The sequence below is a fragment of the Hemitrygon akajei genome, chromosome 7 (genome assembly GCF_048418815.1).
Source record: "Hemitrygon akajei chromosome 7, sHemAka1.3, whole genome shotgun sequence".
Classification (NCBI taxonomy): Eukaryota; Metazoa; Chordata; class Chondrichthyes; order Myliobatiformes; family Dasyatidae; genus Hemitrygon; species Hemitrygon akajei.
Window position 1 is genome coordinate 60,884,575 of NC_133130.1, and position 19,876 is coordinate 60,904,450.

Below are 19,876 nucleotides of genomic sequence, written 5' to 3' on the forward strand. Positions count from 1 at the left end.
TTTATTATTTCCACTTTATTTTCAATCGCGATTGTTTCCCGTCCATGGAACAGAAACACTGTGGGTGGTGGGTCCCAAGCTCCGCCAGCTCCCGAGGTTCACTGGGTCTTAAGCACCACCGCACTGAATTCCCCGGGTCCTAAGGACCACCGCATTGACACAGGCTAAATGGGACAAGTGGGGGCTGTGCTGGGTTTGGATATTTGATCCTCCACAATATTCCACGTGGGAATTTAAACTGGAGGTGGTAGTGTTTTTTTTATGAGGTCGAGTTGTGAGCTCAACATCAACCCAGTGGTACGGGAGTCACTGGATCGACAACAACCCGGCACAGGAGCGGTCTATCACTGAATCGAACTCAGAAACCTCCGTTCTCCAGCCCAGCGCTGATCTCACTGTGCTACCAGCTGGTGAATCTTACTAAGAAAAATTTAAGCCAAATACAAAGTTAAACACTCAACACAGCGTCAATGGCAACGACTTAAAATGGTGGACGGTGTTCTCCTTCCTCAATTTGTAAGTACAAGTTGTCTGTAAGTCGGATGTTCGTAATTCGGGGACGACCTGTATTTCAAGAAAACATTATTTAAAAATATTTTACAATATTATGAAACAGAGGGAAGGGAGGTCCTTAATGAATACTTTTCAGGATTTACCAGGGAGAGGGACCTTGATTAATGTGAGACCAGCTTAGAACAGCCTAATGTGCTGGAACATGTTGAGGTTAAGAAAGAGGCAGTGTGGAAACTTTTGAACAAACATTAGGATAATTAGGTCCCCAGAGCCAGACAGGATATACCCCATGTTACTGCAGGAAGTGAGGGAATAAATTGCTGCGTTGTTGGCACTGATCTTTCAGTCCTCACTGACCACAGGAGTAGAACCAGAAGTTGGAAGATGACAGATGTTATTCCTTTGTTCAAGAGCAGTAATAAAGATAATCCTGGGAATTACACACCAGTGAGTCTACATCAACGGTGGGCAAACTATTGGAAAGGATTCTTAGAGACAGGATTTGGAGAAGCACAGTCTGATTAGTGATTTGCGAGGGACAGGGCATGCCTCCCAAGCCTGAGTGACTTTTTAAGAAAGAGACAAAACAAATTGATGGAGACAGTGCTGTGTATGTGGTTTATATGGATTTTAGTAAGGACTTTGAAGTTTCCATGATTGGTTCATTCAGAAAGTCAAGAGGGATTGCAACCAGGGAAACTTAGCTGTGTGGATTCAGAACTGGCTTGCCCCGAGAAGGCAGAGGGTGATAGTAGATGGAGTGTATTCTTCCTGGAGGTCAGTGACTCGTCGTATTTTGCAGAAATCTGTTCTGAGACTCCTGCTCTTTGTGATTTTCATAAATGACTTAGATGAGGAAGTGTAAAGGTGAGTTAGTAATTAGCAGATGACATGCCGATTGCTGGTGGTAGAAGGTTGTCATAGGTTACAATAGGCCATTAACAGGACACAGAGCTTGGCTGAGAAGTGGCAGATGGAGTTCAATCTGGAAAAGTGTGAAGTAATTTACTATGGAAGGTTCAACTTGATGGCAGAGTACAAAGTTACTGGCAGGATTCTTAACAGTGTGAGGGAATAGAGGGATCTTGGTGTTCAGAATCAGGTTTAATATCACTGCATTTGTCATGAAATTTGTTGTTTTGGGGCAGCAGTGAATTAAAAAATAATAAAAATAGAAATTACAAAAAGTATGTATATAAAAAATTTAATTAGTTAAGTACTGCAAAAAGAGAGGGAAAAATACTAGGGTAATGTTCATGGATTCATTGCCCATTCTGAAATCTGATGGCAAAGGGAAAGAAGCTGTTCCTGAGAAGTTGAGTACGTGTCTTCAGGCTCCTGTACCTCCTTCTTGATGGTAGCAATGAGAAGTGGGCATATCCTGGGTGAGGGGGGTCCTTAATGATCAATGCAGCCTTTTGAGGCATTGTCTTTTGAAGATCTGGATATTGGAGAGCTAGTGCCCATGATGAATCTGGCAGAGTTTTCAACTTTCTGCAGCTTTTTCTGATCTGTGCCATCGCTCCTCCATACTAAATGGTGATGCAACCAGTTAGAATGCTCTCCACAGTACATCATGGAAATTTGTGAGAGTCTTTGGTGACATACCAATTCTCAAATTCCTAATGAAGTATAGCCACTGTCATGCCTTCTTTGTAATCAACATGTTAGGCCCAGGATAGATCCTCAGAGTTGTTGACACCCAGGGACTTGAAACTAGTCTCCCTTTCCCTTCTGATGCCTTGATGATGACTGGTGTGTATTCCCTTGACTTCCACTTCCTGAAGTAAAAAAATCAGTTCCTTGGTCTTACACATTGAGTGCAACATTATTGCTGTGATACCACTCAACCTTGTACACCTCCTCATCACCATCTGAAATTCTACCAACAGTAGGTGTATTGTCAGCAAATTTATAGATGGCATTTTAGCTATGTCTAGTCACACAACCATGGGTGTAGAGAGAGAAGAGCAGTGGGCTAAGGATGCATCCTTGAGATGTGGCAGTGTTGATTGGTAGTGAGGAGGAGTTGTTATTTCTGATCCGCACAGACTCTGGTCTCCTGGTGAAGAAGTCAAGAATGCAGTTCAGAGGGAGGTGCAGAGGCTCGGGTTTTGGAGCTTGCTGATTAGAACTGAGGGTCTGGTTATGTTGAACGCAGAACTGTAACCAATAAACAGCAGCCCGATCTTGGTTTTGCTATTGTCCAGGTGATCCAAGACCGAGTGGAGAACCAGTGAGATTGTGTCCACTGCAGACCTATTGTGTCAATAGGCAAATTGAAGTGGGTCCAAGTCCTTGCTTAGGTAGGAGTTGCTTCTAGCCATGACCAACCTCTCAAAGATCTTCATCATAGTATATGTGATTGCCACACATCTTTCAGACAGCTCACCCTGCTCTTCTTGGGCACTGGTAGGATTGTCGTCCTTTGGAAACAGGTGGGATGCTCTGACTGCCACAGTGAGAGATTAAAGATATCCTTGAACGCTTCTGCCAGTTGATTGGCACAGGTTTTTGGATGGTACACAACCAGGTACACCATCAGTGCAAGGGTTTACTCTCTTGAAAAATGTTCTGACATCCAAGATAGAGATCACAGGGTTACCAGATGCTGTAGGGCTTCATACAGGTGTAGTTTTGTTCTCCACATTCACAGGTCCCTCAAAGTTTTTGCACAAGTTGATAGGGTGATTAAGAAGGTGTATGGTGTGTTGTCCTTTGGTAATTGAGGGATTGAGTTCAAGAGATGCTAAGTATCTATAAAACTCTGGCTACACAACACATGGTTCTGGCTGCCTCATTATAGGAAAAATGTGAAAACTTTAGTGGAGATTTACCAGGATGTTGCCTGGATTAGAGAACATGTCTTATGAGGAAAGTTTGAATGAACTGGGGCTTTTATTTTTGGAGCAAAGGAGGATAAGAGGAGACTTGATAGAGCTGCATAAGATGATAAGAGGCATTGATAGAGTGGGTGCCTGGCACCTTTTACCCAGGGTGGCAAAGGCTAATGTGAGAGGATGTACTTTTATGGTGATGGGAGGGAAGTATAGGATAGATGTCAGTGGTTGTTTTTCACTTACACAGAGAGTAGCAAGTGCATCACTGGGCTGGGGGAGTGGAGGGTAATAGAAGCAGATAAATTCGGGACATTTAAGAGACTCCTGCTTAATGAAAAGTGGAGGTCTATATGGAAGGGAAAGGTCTGATTGATCTTGAGGTAGATTAAAAGGTTGGCAGACAAGGGGCCTGTATTATACCATGTTCCAAAAGTAAATTAGTAAAATAATTGTAAAAGTGAGAAATTATTTCATTATTGCATTCACTGCTTCCTCTATGTTATCCCTGAATGTGAAGTCCAATGCAAGTGTACAGATGCACTGGAACTGATAACCCACAATAGTCAACCAAATGTCCATTCATTTTGTGGAATTTTGGATAGATTTCTGTCTGGAAGGAAGTTCGTTAAAATTGAGTTCATTTCTGATTAAAAAAAAAAGCCCAACCCAACAGAGGCTACTAGGCAGTGATAATGAAAAAAGTTTCAAGAGAATATTCCTGTTTTTATTTCTTATGGTCTAAAGACAAGTTGCTCAATGCTCTGAATTAGGTTTGGATGCAGCCTGAATGGCAGAGGAACACCCGAGAAATTTGACTGGCACTGTCCAAAGTATTTCCTGTACATCAGCTATGGTATCTCTTCCAGAATATATTTTGCACGCCATGCTGCCAGTCTTTGCATCTGCTGTGAATTAGAAAGGTACGATAAAATGAACAAGGCAAGGAATCAGAGCACCTGACATGGTCTTTCAGATTCCTATCCCAGTGTGCTACTTACCTGAACCTGAGCAAGCCTCAGGCTCTTGCACCCAGTTTCACACCAAGAATCAGGGTTATGGTACTACTTCAATTCCAATTCCAACAAAAAAAAGATAATAAATCTTTTTGAATAGTGAAGGTTCCTATGCAATGGTGAAATATATCTTCTCCATAATTTGAAATATGGGCACTGTAAACTTTACAAGGGATCCAAATAAATTTTATTTAAACCTGATATCCACATCTGTGACAAGAGTATATAAACTGTGGCACCCGAATTTTCTACACAGATCTTGACATTCTGCAAATTATTTGTGGCCAGGTACTTCAAACTTACAAGTGCATCTTGTTCCCGGACATTTACAGCAATACATTTGCACCTATTGAACAATAAAAAGGAAAATACCAAACACTTAGCTGGGATGGGGTAGGGTGACCTGACAAACACAGAGATCTGAACTGCATATGGAAATCCATTCAACCTATCTTGGAGTGCCTGAATACTTGCAGTTCCCCCCAGATCCAGGAACATTAGCTAGCTCAACTTGGTGCATAATCATCTGAATTTCAGCAAGTTCTAAACTGTATATAAATATTGATGTGGAAATTAAGTGTAATAAAAATCTATAATATGAATAAAATACAGCATGTAAATGATGTTCTTAAAATACTTTATTGCAAAACACACAAGCAACATTTTCATTGTGTAAAGGAATCTGTAGCTTCAAATACCCATGTTTCCTGTACACAGCAGAACATATAACTAAATTAATTTATAAATCAGTTTCTGCTAGGTAAAGAGAAATTAAACGCTCTGAATATCAAAATCTATTATAAGTATCATCAGAGAAATACCATTGGAAAGATGGCATCATATTTGTTTACTCAAAGCAATATAATTAACAGTAACAAGCACATAGAATATAAACTTGTAATTAACAGTGAAGACTTCTTTTCCTAGACCAGCTAGATTTATTTATGAGAATAATCCCAAATTACATTTAACAACCAACAAAGATATTGATGTAAATAGTTTCCTCATTTCTGATGTCTTATATAAAAAAACTGACAACGTTCACATAATGTACACATTTAGGGTAATGGAAACAGTTCCCACTCTAATTCAAGAAAATATTTATTACACAATAAAGTTTTAATCTGTATTTGAAATACAATATATAACAGCTCATATTAAAAATACCCTATTGCTTTATTTTGATATTTTATACTGAAAACCTGCTTGCCTTGTATATATAAAAAACTATTTACACAATTAAACGTTTGTGCCAAGCGCATGCCTACAGCATTAGCTCTTTCAACACAACATTGTTATACGGTGCCTTTAACATAATGAAAGATCCATAAGTGTTGTACGTGAATATTATCAAACAATAAATGAAGCTCAGCCACATTAGGAAATTGGACATATTGGATCTGATGACCAAAGTTCAATGAAATTATTAAGGCTTCTTGTGGGAGAAAAGTTGAAAGATGGAAAGAAGCAGAGGTTTAGGAAGGCAAATAAAAAGCTGAAGCCAATTCAAGTTGAAGCCATGATTGCTAAGGGTGGAACTAATATATTCAGGAATAATCAAGAATTACATAAGGGCAAATGTCTTGGAATGGTTTAGAAATGTAGGTTGCAGTGTTAACAAGAGACTTTAAAGCTAGAATTAGAATTTTGAAATTAATCTGTTGACTGCCCATGAACCAGTGGAGGTTGACAAGCACAGGGATGATGATGGGCTTAGTGTGAGCTAGGACACCAGCAGCTAAAGTAATCAAAAGTAATAATGGCATCTGTGAAGATTTAGGCAGTGAAGATTTAGTTGAACTGAGGAAGGGACCAAGTTAGATGATGTGATGAAGGAGGTTGTTTTAGTGATCAAGCAGATCTGTGATCTTTATGGGTAAAGTGTGTGGAAATGGGAAGAGAGAGTTTGCAAATGACTCTCTAGCTATAGTCAAATAGACAAGGTAGAAAACCCACTTGAGGAATCCACCCTGTTACATAATGATGCGATGATGACTTAGGAAGGTAGTATGGTCAAGCTACATACAGATGCAGAGATAGTATACCACAGCCAAGTTAATATAAGATGTCATGGCTGTGACAGCGCAAAGCCTGACTTGAAAGATTCGGCTGTGAAATACTGGGAAAGTGAAACACAGATTTCAGTAATGACAGTATATCTTAGGACTGAAGGGGAAAAAAGGTAAGTGAGGTTTGGGAGGTAATTTGCAATGATAAAAGGGTGAAAGGTCAGACTTATGGAGGAGAGAGAGAAGGATGGCAGTTTTTGGGTAGAGACTGAAAGTACTTAAGAGAACTATGAAGAACCTCAGCTAATGAATGTTTAGTGGAAAAAAGTTCAAGGGTTCTGTGGACGAGGCGAGATCAGAGAGCCCATGCTCAGATATGGAAGAAAAACATGAGAAAAGGAAGCTTAAAATAATTTTTCCATATTGAATGGAGGCAACTGATCAAAAGATGTCAATGTTTGTGACAAAAAATGTCCAATGCTGTGGAAGGTGAGATAAAAGACATAAAGGAGAGGAGCCAAAGATGGATTACAGAGGAAAGATATAGCCAGGGGTCAAAGGTTACATAAAGAAGTGTGGCATTACACTTTGAGAAAGGAAACAGGTGTAACTGAGTCAAATATTCACTCATAAACTACTAATCAAGTAAATGTAAATGAATCAAAAATAGTACAACATGACACTGGAAAATGAAAAGCTGAGGAACAACATTTTTTTGCATGAAACTACAATCTTTGAATCAAGTACCATTGTATGCAGAACAATGGTAACACTGAAACAAAGATTAATAAGTTTCTTCATCAGCTACATAGTTGCCTGAAACATGACGTGAAAAGTCTTGAAAATACAATTTATATTCTAAGGATGCTAATATGTTAAAACACAGAAAATCTGTCAACTTTTTCATAACGTCATCCACCTTCTGTTGCAAATTTACGCAGTATGTTCTGCTCAAAGTTCTGATCATTTTTCAGCTTTCTTACTCTGCCTCAAAACAGCCACATTTCCTTGGGCTTAAGAGCATGATTCCAATTTCTGGCTTTTAGGAGGCCACATAAAGAAACCCACCTCACACCACTTTTTATGAACGCTTCCATCTGAATTGCCTTAAATTTATTTAGTTTTATATATTCACGGCATTTTTTAGGTTAATCTCAATTGTGCAAGCACCATCAAGTCAAATTACCAGCATTATTACTTTACCAAAAAAATATTCACAGCTTAGGCTGTCCATATTATTCCATAAATCTTTCCAAAATAGTTGCATTCTCAGCCAATGCCCAGCTCTCACTCCCCATCACCTTCGACCTGTATCCTATTTTCCTAAATCCAAAATAACTGACTCAACACACACATGTTTTTCTCATGTTTCAGCTGCAGATCCAATCTGTGTTTTCTGATATCATAAACAATTAGGAAATAAGAGAAACTGGCCACACAACCTTCCAGCTTGATTTATCATTCAATAACGTCATGGTTGAATTCTTGAGCTCTCCTATTAGATTGCAATTAACGAATATATTTCTCGATCATGGTATACTTTTCTGTGATGTATTTCTCTATGAGGGGTCTGTAATGTTGTTAACATGTCTGGGTTTTCAACCCTCTCCTCAGTATTTCTCAGCAGCCACCTGTTAAATTAACTTTCCCACTCTCTTTCATAATCCCACAGTGTCACAAGGAAAATTCCTATTTAATGACTATTTCTTTCTCTAGGTCAGATATCAAATTTTCCTTCTCAGGGAAAACTGAAAGATTGACATTGTGTCCATGCAAATGAGGCATCACACAGATACAAGCGTAAAGATCAAGCTTCACACTTGAAACACAATAGACAATCCATCTTTATCACCATTAACCTCTTATTGAGACAAACAGCAGTTTGTGTTCATTCATATTTGCATGCTTAAAGTTGTCCTTTTTAAAGTGATAAAGTAGCATTATTATCAGTGAAAATGAGATACCATACCAGAAAGTTTTATCATGTTTGCAAAGCAAGTTTGTGAATCAAATCTTCAATAAAGTTCTTAATCCCTTAATAAAAGTAATTTAAGAAGGCTACATACTGTCAACAGATTGCAGCAATTCATCCCTTCTGATGCAGAAAGGTGCAAGCATTGAGAGAGAGGGAGGGATGGGAGGGGCAGAGGGTTATGGAGGAAACTCTACAGTTCAGGATCAAACGAGCAAAGGATGTAATAGTCAGTCAGTCTTGAAAAGGGGAAAAATATTTGAAGCAACACATATAAAATGCTGGAGGAACTCAGCAGGGCAGGCAGCATCTATGGAAATGAATAAACAGTTGATGTTTTGGACCGAGACCCTTCATCAGGACTGGAAAGGAAGTGGGAAGACACCAGAATAAAGAGTGTGTGTGTTGGGGGGGGGGGGGGGGAAGGAAGGAGGATAACTAGAAGGTGATAGGGAGGAAAAGTAAAGGGTTGGAGAGGAAGAAATCTGACAGGAGAGGAGAGTGGACCAAAGGAGAAAAGGGAGAGAATACGGGGAGGTCACAGGCAGGACAGAAGAGGAAAGAAGCCTAAGTGGGGAGTGGAAGAAGAGGAGAGGGGGAGGAATTTTTTTTTACTGGAAGGAGGAAGTGATATTCATCCCACCAGGTTAGAGGTTACCCAGACAAATATAAGGTGTTGCTCCTCCAACCTGAGGGTGGCCACAATGGTATCACAAGAGGAGACCATGGGCTGACACACCAAAATAGGAATGGGAATGGGAATTAAAATGTTTGACCACCAGAAGATCCGCTTTCGGCAGATGGAGTGGAGTTGCTCGATGAAGTTGTCTCCCAATTTACAATAGTTCTCACCAATGTAGTGGAGGCCATATTAGGACACAATAAACAGCCCCAGCAGCTTCACGGGTGATGTGCTGCCTCACCTGGAAGGACTGTCTGGGGCCTTGAATGGGGGCGAGGAAGGAGGTGAAAGGGCAGGTGTAGCACTTGCAGGGTTAAGTGCCAGGGGAGAGATTAGTGGGGAGGGGCAAATGGACAAGGGAATCATGGAGAGAGCATTTCCTGTGGAAAGGGTAAGAGGGGGCATGGTAAAAATATGTTTGGTAATAGGATCCTTCTGGAGATGGCAGAAGTTGCAGAGACTGATGTGTTAGATGCAGAGGCTCATTGGTGGTAGGTCAGGACAAGAGGAACTCTATCACTGTTAAGTCGGCAGAAAGATGGGGTGAGCTCAGGTGTTTGGGAAATGGAGGAGACGTGGGTGAGGGCAGCATCAATGGTGGAGGAAGGAAAACCCCTTCTTCCTGGGAACAGATGTGGTGGAGCCAAAGGAACAAGAAAAGGGAATAGCAATTTTACAGGAGACAGGGTGGGAAGAGGGATGGTCAGTACAGGAGACAGGGTGGGAAGGGATATGGTCAGTACAGGAGACAGGTTGGGAAGGGATATGATCAGTACAGGAGACAGGGTGGGAAGGGATATGGTCAGTACAGGAGACAGGGTGGGAAGGGATATGATCAGTACAGGAGACAGGGTGGGAAGGGATATGGTCAGTACAGGAGACAGGGTGGGAAGGGATATGATCAGTACAGGAGACAGGGTGGGAAGGGATATGGTCAGTACAGGAGACAGGGTGGGAAGGGATATGATCAGTACAGGAGACAGGGTGGGAAGGGATATGGTCAGTACAGGAGACAGGGTGGGAAGGGATATGGTCAGTACAGGAGACAGGGTGGGAAGAGGGATGGTCAGTACAGGAGACAGGGTGGGAAGGGATATGGTCAGTACTGGAGACAGGGTGGGAAGGGATATGGTCAGTACAGGAGACAGGATGGGAAGGGATATGGTCAGTACTGGAGACAGGGTGGGAAGGGATATGGTCAGTACAGGAGACAGGGTGGGAAGAGGGATGGTCAGTACAGGAGACAGGGTGGGAAGGGATATGGTCAGTACTGGAGACAGGGTGGGAAGAGGGATGGTCAGTACAGGAGACAGGGTGGGAAGGGATATGGTCAGTACTGGAGACAGGGTGGACTATTATTGCATTAGCTAGAGAGAAGCATTTTTGAAGCTGCTATTTAATGCTTCAGAAAACTGGAAGAAACACTCTGACTTTTTTGCTGATAAAGGAACTTGAACAATGCACGTAGGAGATGCTCTTCCATGAGACTGGGATGGTGAAGAAATGGAACTTTCGTTAGAACTGCTCCGAGTCTCCGTACTCGCACTGCTTTTCTTCATCTTTCGCCTTTTTGCCAAATGAGCATTTTCAACACTTCGAAGGAAAAAACCTTCCCTCTTGCACTTATTAAAGGCCTAAATAACAAAATCATACAGTTATTAGAGCACATTGTCAATATAACATGTGTACTAGAAGATAATTTTGAACAGACTGAGTACTTAAAATTGTCTAAAAATGCAGAAAAGGTTCTCATGTTTAACACTGATAACATTGTCAACTTCTGATCAGACGGTAGGTCAAAATAATTCTGCCATTAATGTTTGGTTGAAAACAGGCTCCAATTACAAGTTCTTCCAGATACAAACTTCTCCCTAGCTGCATCTCATTTCCAGAATGACATGGTTGTGATCCAACAGACTAAGTACATTTTCTTTCATTGCCAATAAGGCCAGCATTTAAACATCATCCATAATTGCCTCAGGGAAGAGAATTATTAGCCATCTATTTTACCATCTGTTGTTCATTTGGTGAAGGTACACTACAGAGACATTTCAGTGATAAAGGAACAATATATTTCTGATTGAAGATAACATGAATCTTAGGCAGTGATGTTCTTATGCATCTGCTGCCTGTATCTCCTTAGTAGCAGAAATTATGAATTTGGAAGTTGCTATCAAGTAGGCTTGTTGTGCAAACACAATACATTTTACAGACAGTATACATGGCAGTCATGGTTTGGTAGTGTGAAATGAGCATTGAGGATTATGGATAGGGTGCTGACCAAGGAAGTTGATTTTGGGAAGAAGGAGGCAAGTCACTCACCACAGTCTTTTAGCCAGAGTATTAATGTGGCAGGCCTAATTCAGTTCCTGATCAACGGCGGTGGCAGGATGAAAATGGTGGGAGATTGAATGTCAAGGGCAAGTGATCAGATGTTCTCTTGTTAGCAGTTGTCAATATCTGGCATTGGTGGGGCATAAAAGGTACTTGCTTATTATTAACCAATGTCTGAATGCTATCCAGGTCATGCTGCGAACAGATATAGGCTGATGATTGGCAAATGGAATCAACCTTGTTCAAAAGCAAAGTACTTCAGACAAGATGGAGAGAAGATCACTGATGAAGCAACTAGATGGTTAGGTCCAGATCACTGCCCTTAGAATCCCTTGGTGATGTCATGACCTGAGATAGTTGACTTCAACATAGACAATGTACTTCCTTTGTGTGAGGTACAACTCAGCTAATACCGCATCCCTTTGCTATCAGCTTTACTGGGGTCCATTCAAATGTTGTCGAGGAGTCTGCAGTAAAATGGTATACGCTATATTTTATTGAACCTAAATATATTAAACTGAGCTGCGGTAGAGCAAAAGGCATCCTCCTGTTCCTTGTCTAAGTGGCTATAGATCATCAACACATCCAGATAACAGCTATTGCTGGATTATTCAGAGCCAAAAACAAGATATTCTGTAGATGCTGGCAATCAAGTTCGTTGAATTCTAATTCAACTATACACAAGAATTTAGCCAAACAAAAATGCATTCCTCTGGAGCCAAAGTGCCCTGGAGTACCAACAGTCACACGCACATATACTTATGATAACAGTAAAACATACAGTCACGAATTAATAATAATATAGCCCAAGCCCTGAGTGTCATGGCCTGTAGACTGATGGTGCATGGGATAATTGTCCTGGAGCCACATTGCTGCAAGAACAAATATGCAGCAGTTCCTCATCACATACTAGTGATGAACACAATCCAGCTTGTCTTCAACCGAGCAAACAATGGAGGGCAGCACCACTGGGTGGGGCCAGACTCCAACCCAGCCCATAAGCCCTCTGCGCCACACTGCCTCTGGCTTCTCCTCCCCTGGGTGTATGCAGTAGGAGACCCCGTGGCAGGAGGGCCTGGTCTGCACGACAACCAAGGCCACACAGTCCATCCCCACTCCCCCACCGTGAACTAGTGAAGCGGACTTGCAGTACTCGACATTACCTATGTCCAACAGGGTCTTGTGATCACAAGGGAAATGTCCAAGGCAATCATTTGCACCAATTGTTGGAGTGCACACCTCCTCCAACACCTTCCTCCCAGGGTTGCTGTAGCAGGCAGCAACAGGGTACCATAACAAGTCCAGCTCCATCACTGTCAAACAACTGAAATATTGAGCAACATGCAAAAAAATGCTGGAGGAACAGCAAGTCAGGCACTGTCTATGAAGGGAAGTAAACAGTCGATGTTTCGGACCAATATGTGGATGAATATGGCACGTAGTTGCACTTTGATATGTGTAGGAAAGATAGCATTGGAATTTAATGGAGTGGAAATAAAGTCTCTGGTTAATCCTAACATGTGGATAGCTTTATTATTGCGATACTTATATATATATTTCTGTGCAAGTTGCTCGTGTCATCTATCCTTCCCATCATAAACTAACCTAAGTCCTGTGGCGACAGGCTAGTGATGAAGCGGCAGATTTGGGTACGCTCACAGATGTAGCTACAAACCTGCACACTGGTGACTCAGGCCATGGGATCGTTATCCACTGACATGGAGCAGCAGTTACTCTCGGCAGCCACCTGAGCGACTGAGCAGTCCCCTCTTCATGGAACGAGGAAGGGGCTAGAACAAGGGACCTAAACATTGCCTGCTCCATTCTTTCCTTGGCCAGTTTACCACGGCTGGCAGGGCCCCTATCACAGCGATCGAAGCACATCACAGAGAAAATTAAGCACTATCCCTCTCACCCTCCATGCGCAGAAAGTGCGCACGATGTTAGACAGAGTCAACGCTGACTGACCGCAGACGAGAACTGCTCTAGTAGAGAGAGAGCTAGCCTGATATAATGTCGATATTGCAGTCTTGAGTGAGACCTGGCTCGCAGTAGAGGGTGAATTTTGTGAAAGGGGCATGGGATACACATTCTTTTGGAGTGGAAGAGGAAATTGAGACCAATGTGAGGGCTGGGGTTGGATTTGCAATGAAGACAGAGAGTGCTGGTAAGCTTGTTGGTCCTCCAAAGGGTGTGAATGATTTGTTCATGACCATGAAACTCTCCCGTCACACGGCAGGAACCATTGTCAGTGCTTATGCCTCAATCATGATCAACCCAGATGATGTCAAGGACAAGTTCTATGAAGAACTGCACTCAGTTATTGCCACTGTTCCCAACGTGGACAAGCTTATCATCCTTGGTGACTCCATCGCAAGAGTAGGCTCTGATGTTACCTGGGATGGGATCAATGGGAAATAGTGTTGGCCGCTGCAACAGCAACGGTCTTCTACTACTCCAGGCATATGCCTAACATTAATTGTGGATCACCGACACCATCCTCTGCTTTCCCACCTGTAACAGATCTTCGTGGACATATTCCTGCTCCAAGCACTGGCATCTCGTTCACTATGTCATCGTCAGGGAGAGAGAGAGGCAGAATGTAAGGGAGATAAAATCAATGTGCGGTGCTGAATACTGGACAAACCACCATCTCATTGTTTGTAAAGTGAACATCCATATCCAGCACAAGGGACACCCACAAGGAAAGAAATCCCAAAGATGGCTGAAAGTCTCAAAGCTGAAAAGAAGCAACATAGAGCAGTCTTTTGTTGGCACTCTGGAAGACCACTTAAACTCCACCCTCTGGACAATCAGAATGTCCACACATTCTGGACAATCAGAATGTGGAAACTGCTTAGTCAACTCTCTGAGAGCTGATCTACAGCACTGCTACAGAAATTCTGGAGCCTGCTACCAGACAGCACAAGGACAGGTTTGATGAAAAATGTGCCAATATCACACACTGCTGGACCATACAACACAAACTGTGCCTGATGCAGGATTCCTGGTTGAGCAACAAAGCTGATGAGATCCAGACGTGTGCAGATAGATACTTAAAGAACTTCTATGCTGCACTAAAAGGAGTCTGTGGCTCTTTATCAGGATTATCCCCTCTACTTAGAGCTGATGGGAACACGCTGATCATGAACACAGAGAATACTCTTCATAGGTGGGCTGAGCACTTTAACAAAATTCTGAATTGTTTTTCAATTATAAATGATGAAGCCATCAATCATCTGCCTTAAGTATCTGTCAAAGAAGCACTGGTTGTTCCACCGACCTTAGCTGAGACCCAGAAAGAGATACATCAGCAATACATGATGCATTCCTGCTGAAGCCTACAAGGAAGGTGGTGCAATGCCAACAAAAAACCTCCATCAGCTTTTCCAGCTCATGTGGCAGAAGGAGATGATCCCATAGGAAGTTAAAGATGCATCCATCATCCACCTGCAAGGGAAATCAACAGCCCTGCAACAACTAATGTGGGACTATCAACATGGTGTTTGCTGCAAGAGAAATGTCAGGAGCAAAATGCTGACCTGGTTCCTGCTACAAGCCGTTCAACACTTTTAGCAAAGGGTCTGTGGAAAATCATGGCGATGATTTTCAAGGTATCCAGATATCCAAGGAATTCATCACTGTGATGCTACGATTCCATTAAGACATGCAAGCTAGAGTTCTGTTCAACCGCAGGAGACTTCAAGCAAAAATTAAGGTTATGACAGACATTGTTAGAAACTTCCCTTTTGCTGTTGACTCAGCCCTCAGTGCTGGTTCAAAAGAGGATATGAAATACCAAGAAGACTGACATAATGCATCAGCCAGTTCCAGGGAAATCATACATGATGTTGAGCCAAACATCACAGTCAACAGTCAAGACTCAACCTGGTGAATGGGTTCACATATCTTCCAGAACATTGTCATTGATGATAAAGTAAACACCAGGATCACCAAAGCAAGTGTAGCTTTCAGCAGACTTTATACCAACATCTGAATCAGAAGAGGCATAAGTCTACAGACGAAGCTGGGGGGTGTATAGGGCCACAGGACTTCCCACTCTGCTTTACGCCTGTGAAACATGGACAGTGTACCAACTGCATGCCAAGAAACTGAACTATTTCCACACAGTCTGCCTCAGAAAGTTCCTCAATGTAAGTGGCAAGACAGAATCCCTGACACTGAGGTACTTACCAAGGTCGGCCTGCCCAATATCTCACTATCCTGATGCAGTCCCATTTATACTGGGCAGGCTACATAGCTTGTATGCATTTCACCAGTTGCCTAAGAAACCACTTTATGGTGAACTACAGAAAGGAAAGTGTTTCCCGTGAATGCCAAAGGCTAAAAGTATGAGGCAGAAAGGACAATTGCAGTAGAGAGACATAGACTGACCAGGAAAGTCCAAGCCAGCAACCCCCAACCCAATGTGGTTGCCATCTTTTGTCCATACTGCCAGAACTTTTCAAGCATGGATATACCTCTCCTACCACCCTGCGTACTCACGGTCCAGTACAGCCCCTACAAATCACGGATGACTACAGTGGTTCTTATCATTAACACTGTACAAATGAATGGGAAAACATTTACTTCAGAAACATTTTCATTGAAATCCTAAACATTTTCTTTAAAAAGCTTCGCTTTTGACTAAATTATTAAATCTAAAGTCTATTTTATTTTAATATAATAACTCAATTAATTTTAAACACAAGAGATTCTACAGATGCTGGAAATCAGAGTGACACACAGAAAATGCTGGAGGAATTCAGTAGGTCAGGCTGCATCGATGGAGAGGAATATAGAGTCAACGTTTTGAGCTGAGACCCTTCAACAGTCCCGATGAAGGGTTTCAGCTTGAAACATTGACTCTTTATTTCTCTCCATAGATGCTGCCTGACCTCAAATTCAAGTTCAAGTTTGTCATCTGAATGCACATATATACAACCAAGCAAAACAACATCCCAACCACAACACACTCAAAATGTTGGTGAAACACAGCAGGCCAGGCAGCATCTATAAGGAGAAGCCTGTTGACGTTTCGGGCCAAGACCCTTCATCAGGAAATCCCTCCAGAGCACAGTGAACCCACAATACATATATCACACACAGCACACAAAACAAAATGTTACTACAAATAAGTTAATAAAATTAATTCAAAATGCATGAAGTGCACAGCACAGGTAAACAGTAAACATCTCGCTGTCCTAGTGACGAGACCTTGGTGGTGGCAGGGTATTCATTAGTCTCACAGCCTGGAGGAAGAAGCTGTTACCCAGTCTGGCAGCTCTTGTCCTGATACTCTTGTGCTTCCTTACTGATGGTAGTGGGTTAAAGAGATTGTGAGATGGGTGGTATGGATCCTCAACGATGCTTTGGATGCTTCAGATGTAGTTCAAGTTCAAGTTTAATTGTCATTCAGCCATACATGATTACCCAGACATACAACCAAATGAAACAATATTGGTCTGGGGCCAAGGTGCAAAACACATTACCAGCAGTCATTCATAGCACAAGGCACACATAGTAAAATACAGTCACACCAAAAACCATACAGTCCAAGTCCCAGAGTCCATGAATGTTGCAGCAGTCTGCAGTTAATCACAATGCATCTTGTCTTCTAGTGAGCGAACACTGGAGAGCAGCACTGCTCCAGCATGGACGTTGCTCACACTGCCTCTGGCGTTCCAGTGGAGTGCACTGACTCCAATGCCTCTATCCTGCAAGCAGGTGACACAGTGGTTTGAGGCCTGGTCCTTTCTACGACCAAGGTGACACAGCTCCCCCGCCGTCTGCTCCTGCCATTCACCAATAAAACAGTGAATCAAACTTGTAGCATTCCACATTACCAATGTCCAACATGGTCTTGTGATCATAAGAAAAGTGACTAAGACAATCATTTGCTGTTAGACTGTCTTTGCGTACTGACGTGCCTCTAATTTAGGCAGCAGCATAATCCACACTAAGTCCAGCTCTTTTAGTTTCTCTGCCAATGAGCAACTCACTGCTGGGGTAGACCTGCAGAACTTTAAGTTCTTAATGTCCAGCAGGGTCTTGCAATCATAACAAATAACTTTCGCTGGCCCCATAAAAGCTGTTGTCAGAGTATGCCGCTATCTCACAACACTCCCAGTAAATAGGGGATAGGGAGATACTGGTGAACCTCTCAGCAGTTTTTACTGTCCTCTGCAAGGTCTTGCAATCTGTTGCCTTGCTTCCATGCCACACTATGATGTCAGACAGGACATTCTCGACGGTGCTCCTGTTAGAAGGTTGTTAGAATGGGGGCAGGACGCCTTGCACGCTTTAGTCTCATCAGAAAGTGTTACGTTGCTGTGCCTTCTTGACTAATGAGGTGGTGTTGTGGGTACAAGTTGATGCGCACCAAGGAACTTGGTGCTTTTCACTCTCTCCGTGCCAGAGACATTGATGTGCAAAGGAGAGTGGTTTACCTGAGCCTTCCTGAAGTCCACAATCATCTCTTGTCTTGTCCATGCTGCGACTCAAGTTGTTGTTCTCACAAACCTCTCTACCTCTTCTCTGTATGCCAATAGACAATAGACAATAGGTGCAGAAGTAGACCATTCGGCCCTTTGAGCCTGCACCACCATTTTGAGATCATGGCTGATCAATTACTATCAATACCCGGTTCCTGCCTTGTCCCCATATCCCTTGATTCCCCTATCCATAAGATACCTATCTAGCTCCTTCTTGAAAGCATCCAGAGAATTGGCCTCCACTACCTTCCGAGGCAGTGCATTCCAGACCCCCACAACTCTCTGGGAGAAGAAGTTTTTCCTTAACTCTGTCCAAAATGACCTACCCCTTATTCTCAAACCATGCCCTCTGGTACTGGACTCTCCCAGCATCTGGAACATATGTCCTGCCTCTATCTTGTCCAATCCCTTAATAATCTTATATGTTTCAATCAGATCCCCTCTCAATCTCCTTAATTCCAGCGTGTACAAGCCAGTCTCTCTAACCTCTCTGCGTAAGACAGTCCAGACATCCCAGGAATTAACCTCGTGAATCTATGCTGCACTTCCTCTACAGCCAGGATGTCCTTCCTTAACCCTGGAGACCAAAACTGTACACAATACTCCAGGTGTGGTCTCACCAGGGCTCTGTACAAATGCAAGAGGATTTCCTTGCTCTTGTACTCAATTCCCTTTGTAATAAAGGCCAACATTCCATTAACCTTCGTCACTGCCTGCTGCACTTGCTCATTCACCTTCAGTGACTGATGAACAAGGACTCCGAGATCTCTTTGCATTACTCCCTTACCCAACTCTATACCGTTCAGATAATAATCTGCCTTCCTGTTCTTACTCCCAAAGTGGATAACCTCACACTTATTCACATTAAACACCATCTGCCAAGTATCTGCCCACTCACCCAGCCTATCCAAGTCACCCTGAATTCTCCTAACATCCTTATCACATGTCACACTGCCACCCAGCTTAGTATCATCAGCAAATTTGCTGATGTTATTTTCTATGCCTTCATCCAAATCATTAACGTAAATGGTAAACAGCTGTGGTCCCAATACCGAGCCCTGTGGCACCCCACTAGTCACCACCTGCCATTCTGAGAAACACCCATTCACCGCTACCCTTTGCTTTCTATCTGCCAACCAGTTTTCTACCCATGTCAATGCCTTCCCCCCGATGCCCTGAGCTTTGATTTTACCCACCAATCTTCTATGTGGGACCTTATCAAATGCCTTCTGCAAATCGAGGTACAGTACATCCACTGGATCTCCCCCGTCTAACTTCCTGGTTACATCCTCGAAAAACTCCAACAGATTAGTCAAGCATGATTTACCCTTGGTAAATCCATGCTGGCTCGGCCCAATCCTATCACTGCTATCTAGATATGCCACTATTTCATCCTTAATAATGGACTCTAGCATCTTTCCCACCACCGATTCAGGCTGACAGGTCGATAGTTCTCTGTTTTCTCCCTCCCTCCTTTCTTTAAAAAGTGGGATAACATTAGCTATTCTCCAATCCTCAGGAACTGATCCTGAATCTAAGGAACATTGGAAAATGATTACCAATGCATCCGCAATTTCCAGGGCCACCTCCTTTAGTACCCTAGGGTGCAGCCCATCTGGACCTGGGGATTTGTCAGCCTTCAGTCCCATCAGTCTTCTCATCACCGTTTCCTTCCGAATGTCAATCTGTTTCATTTCCTCTGTTACCCTATGTCCTTGGCCCATCCATACATCTGGGAGATTGCTTGTGTCTTCCTTAGTGATAACAGATCTAAAGTACTCATTAAATTCTTCTGCCATTTCTCTGTTTCCCATAACAATTTCACCCAATTCATTCTTCAAGGGCCCAACATTGTTCTTAACTATCTTCTTTCTCTTCACATACCTAAAAAAAGCTTTTGCTATCTTCCTTTATATTCCTGGCTAGCTTGCGTTCGTACCTCATTTTTTCTCCCCGTATTGTCTTTTTAGTTAAGTTCTGTTGTTCCTTAAAAACTTCCCAATCATCTGTCCTCCCACT

General features: G+C 42.5%; 1 protein-coding gene across 3 annotated transcripts in view; it reads right to left on the minus strand.

Moving 5' to 3' along the window:
- Positions 1 to 4,986: 4,986 nt before the first annotated feature.
- Positions 4,987 to 19,876, minus strand: part of LOC140730493 (ribosomal protein S6 kinase alpha-5-like) — a 72,124-nt gene continuing 57,234 nt past the window's right edge. For all 3 annotated transcript variants that reach the window (XM_073051007.1, XM_073051005.1, XM_073051006.1), the window contains one exon: positions 4,987 to 10,663. In XM_073051007.1, coding sequence (XP_072907108.1) covers positions 10,397 to 10,663 — 267 coding nt within the window. In that variant the 3' untranslated portion in view covers positions 4,987 to 10,396. The remainder of the gene's footprint in view (positions 10,664 to 19,876) is intronic.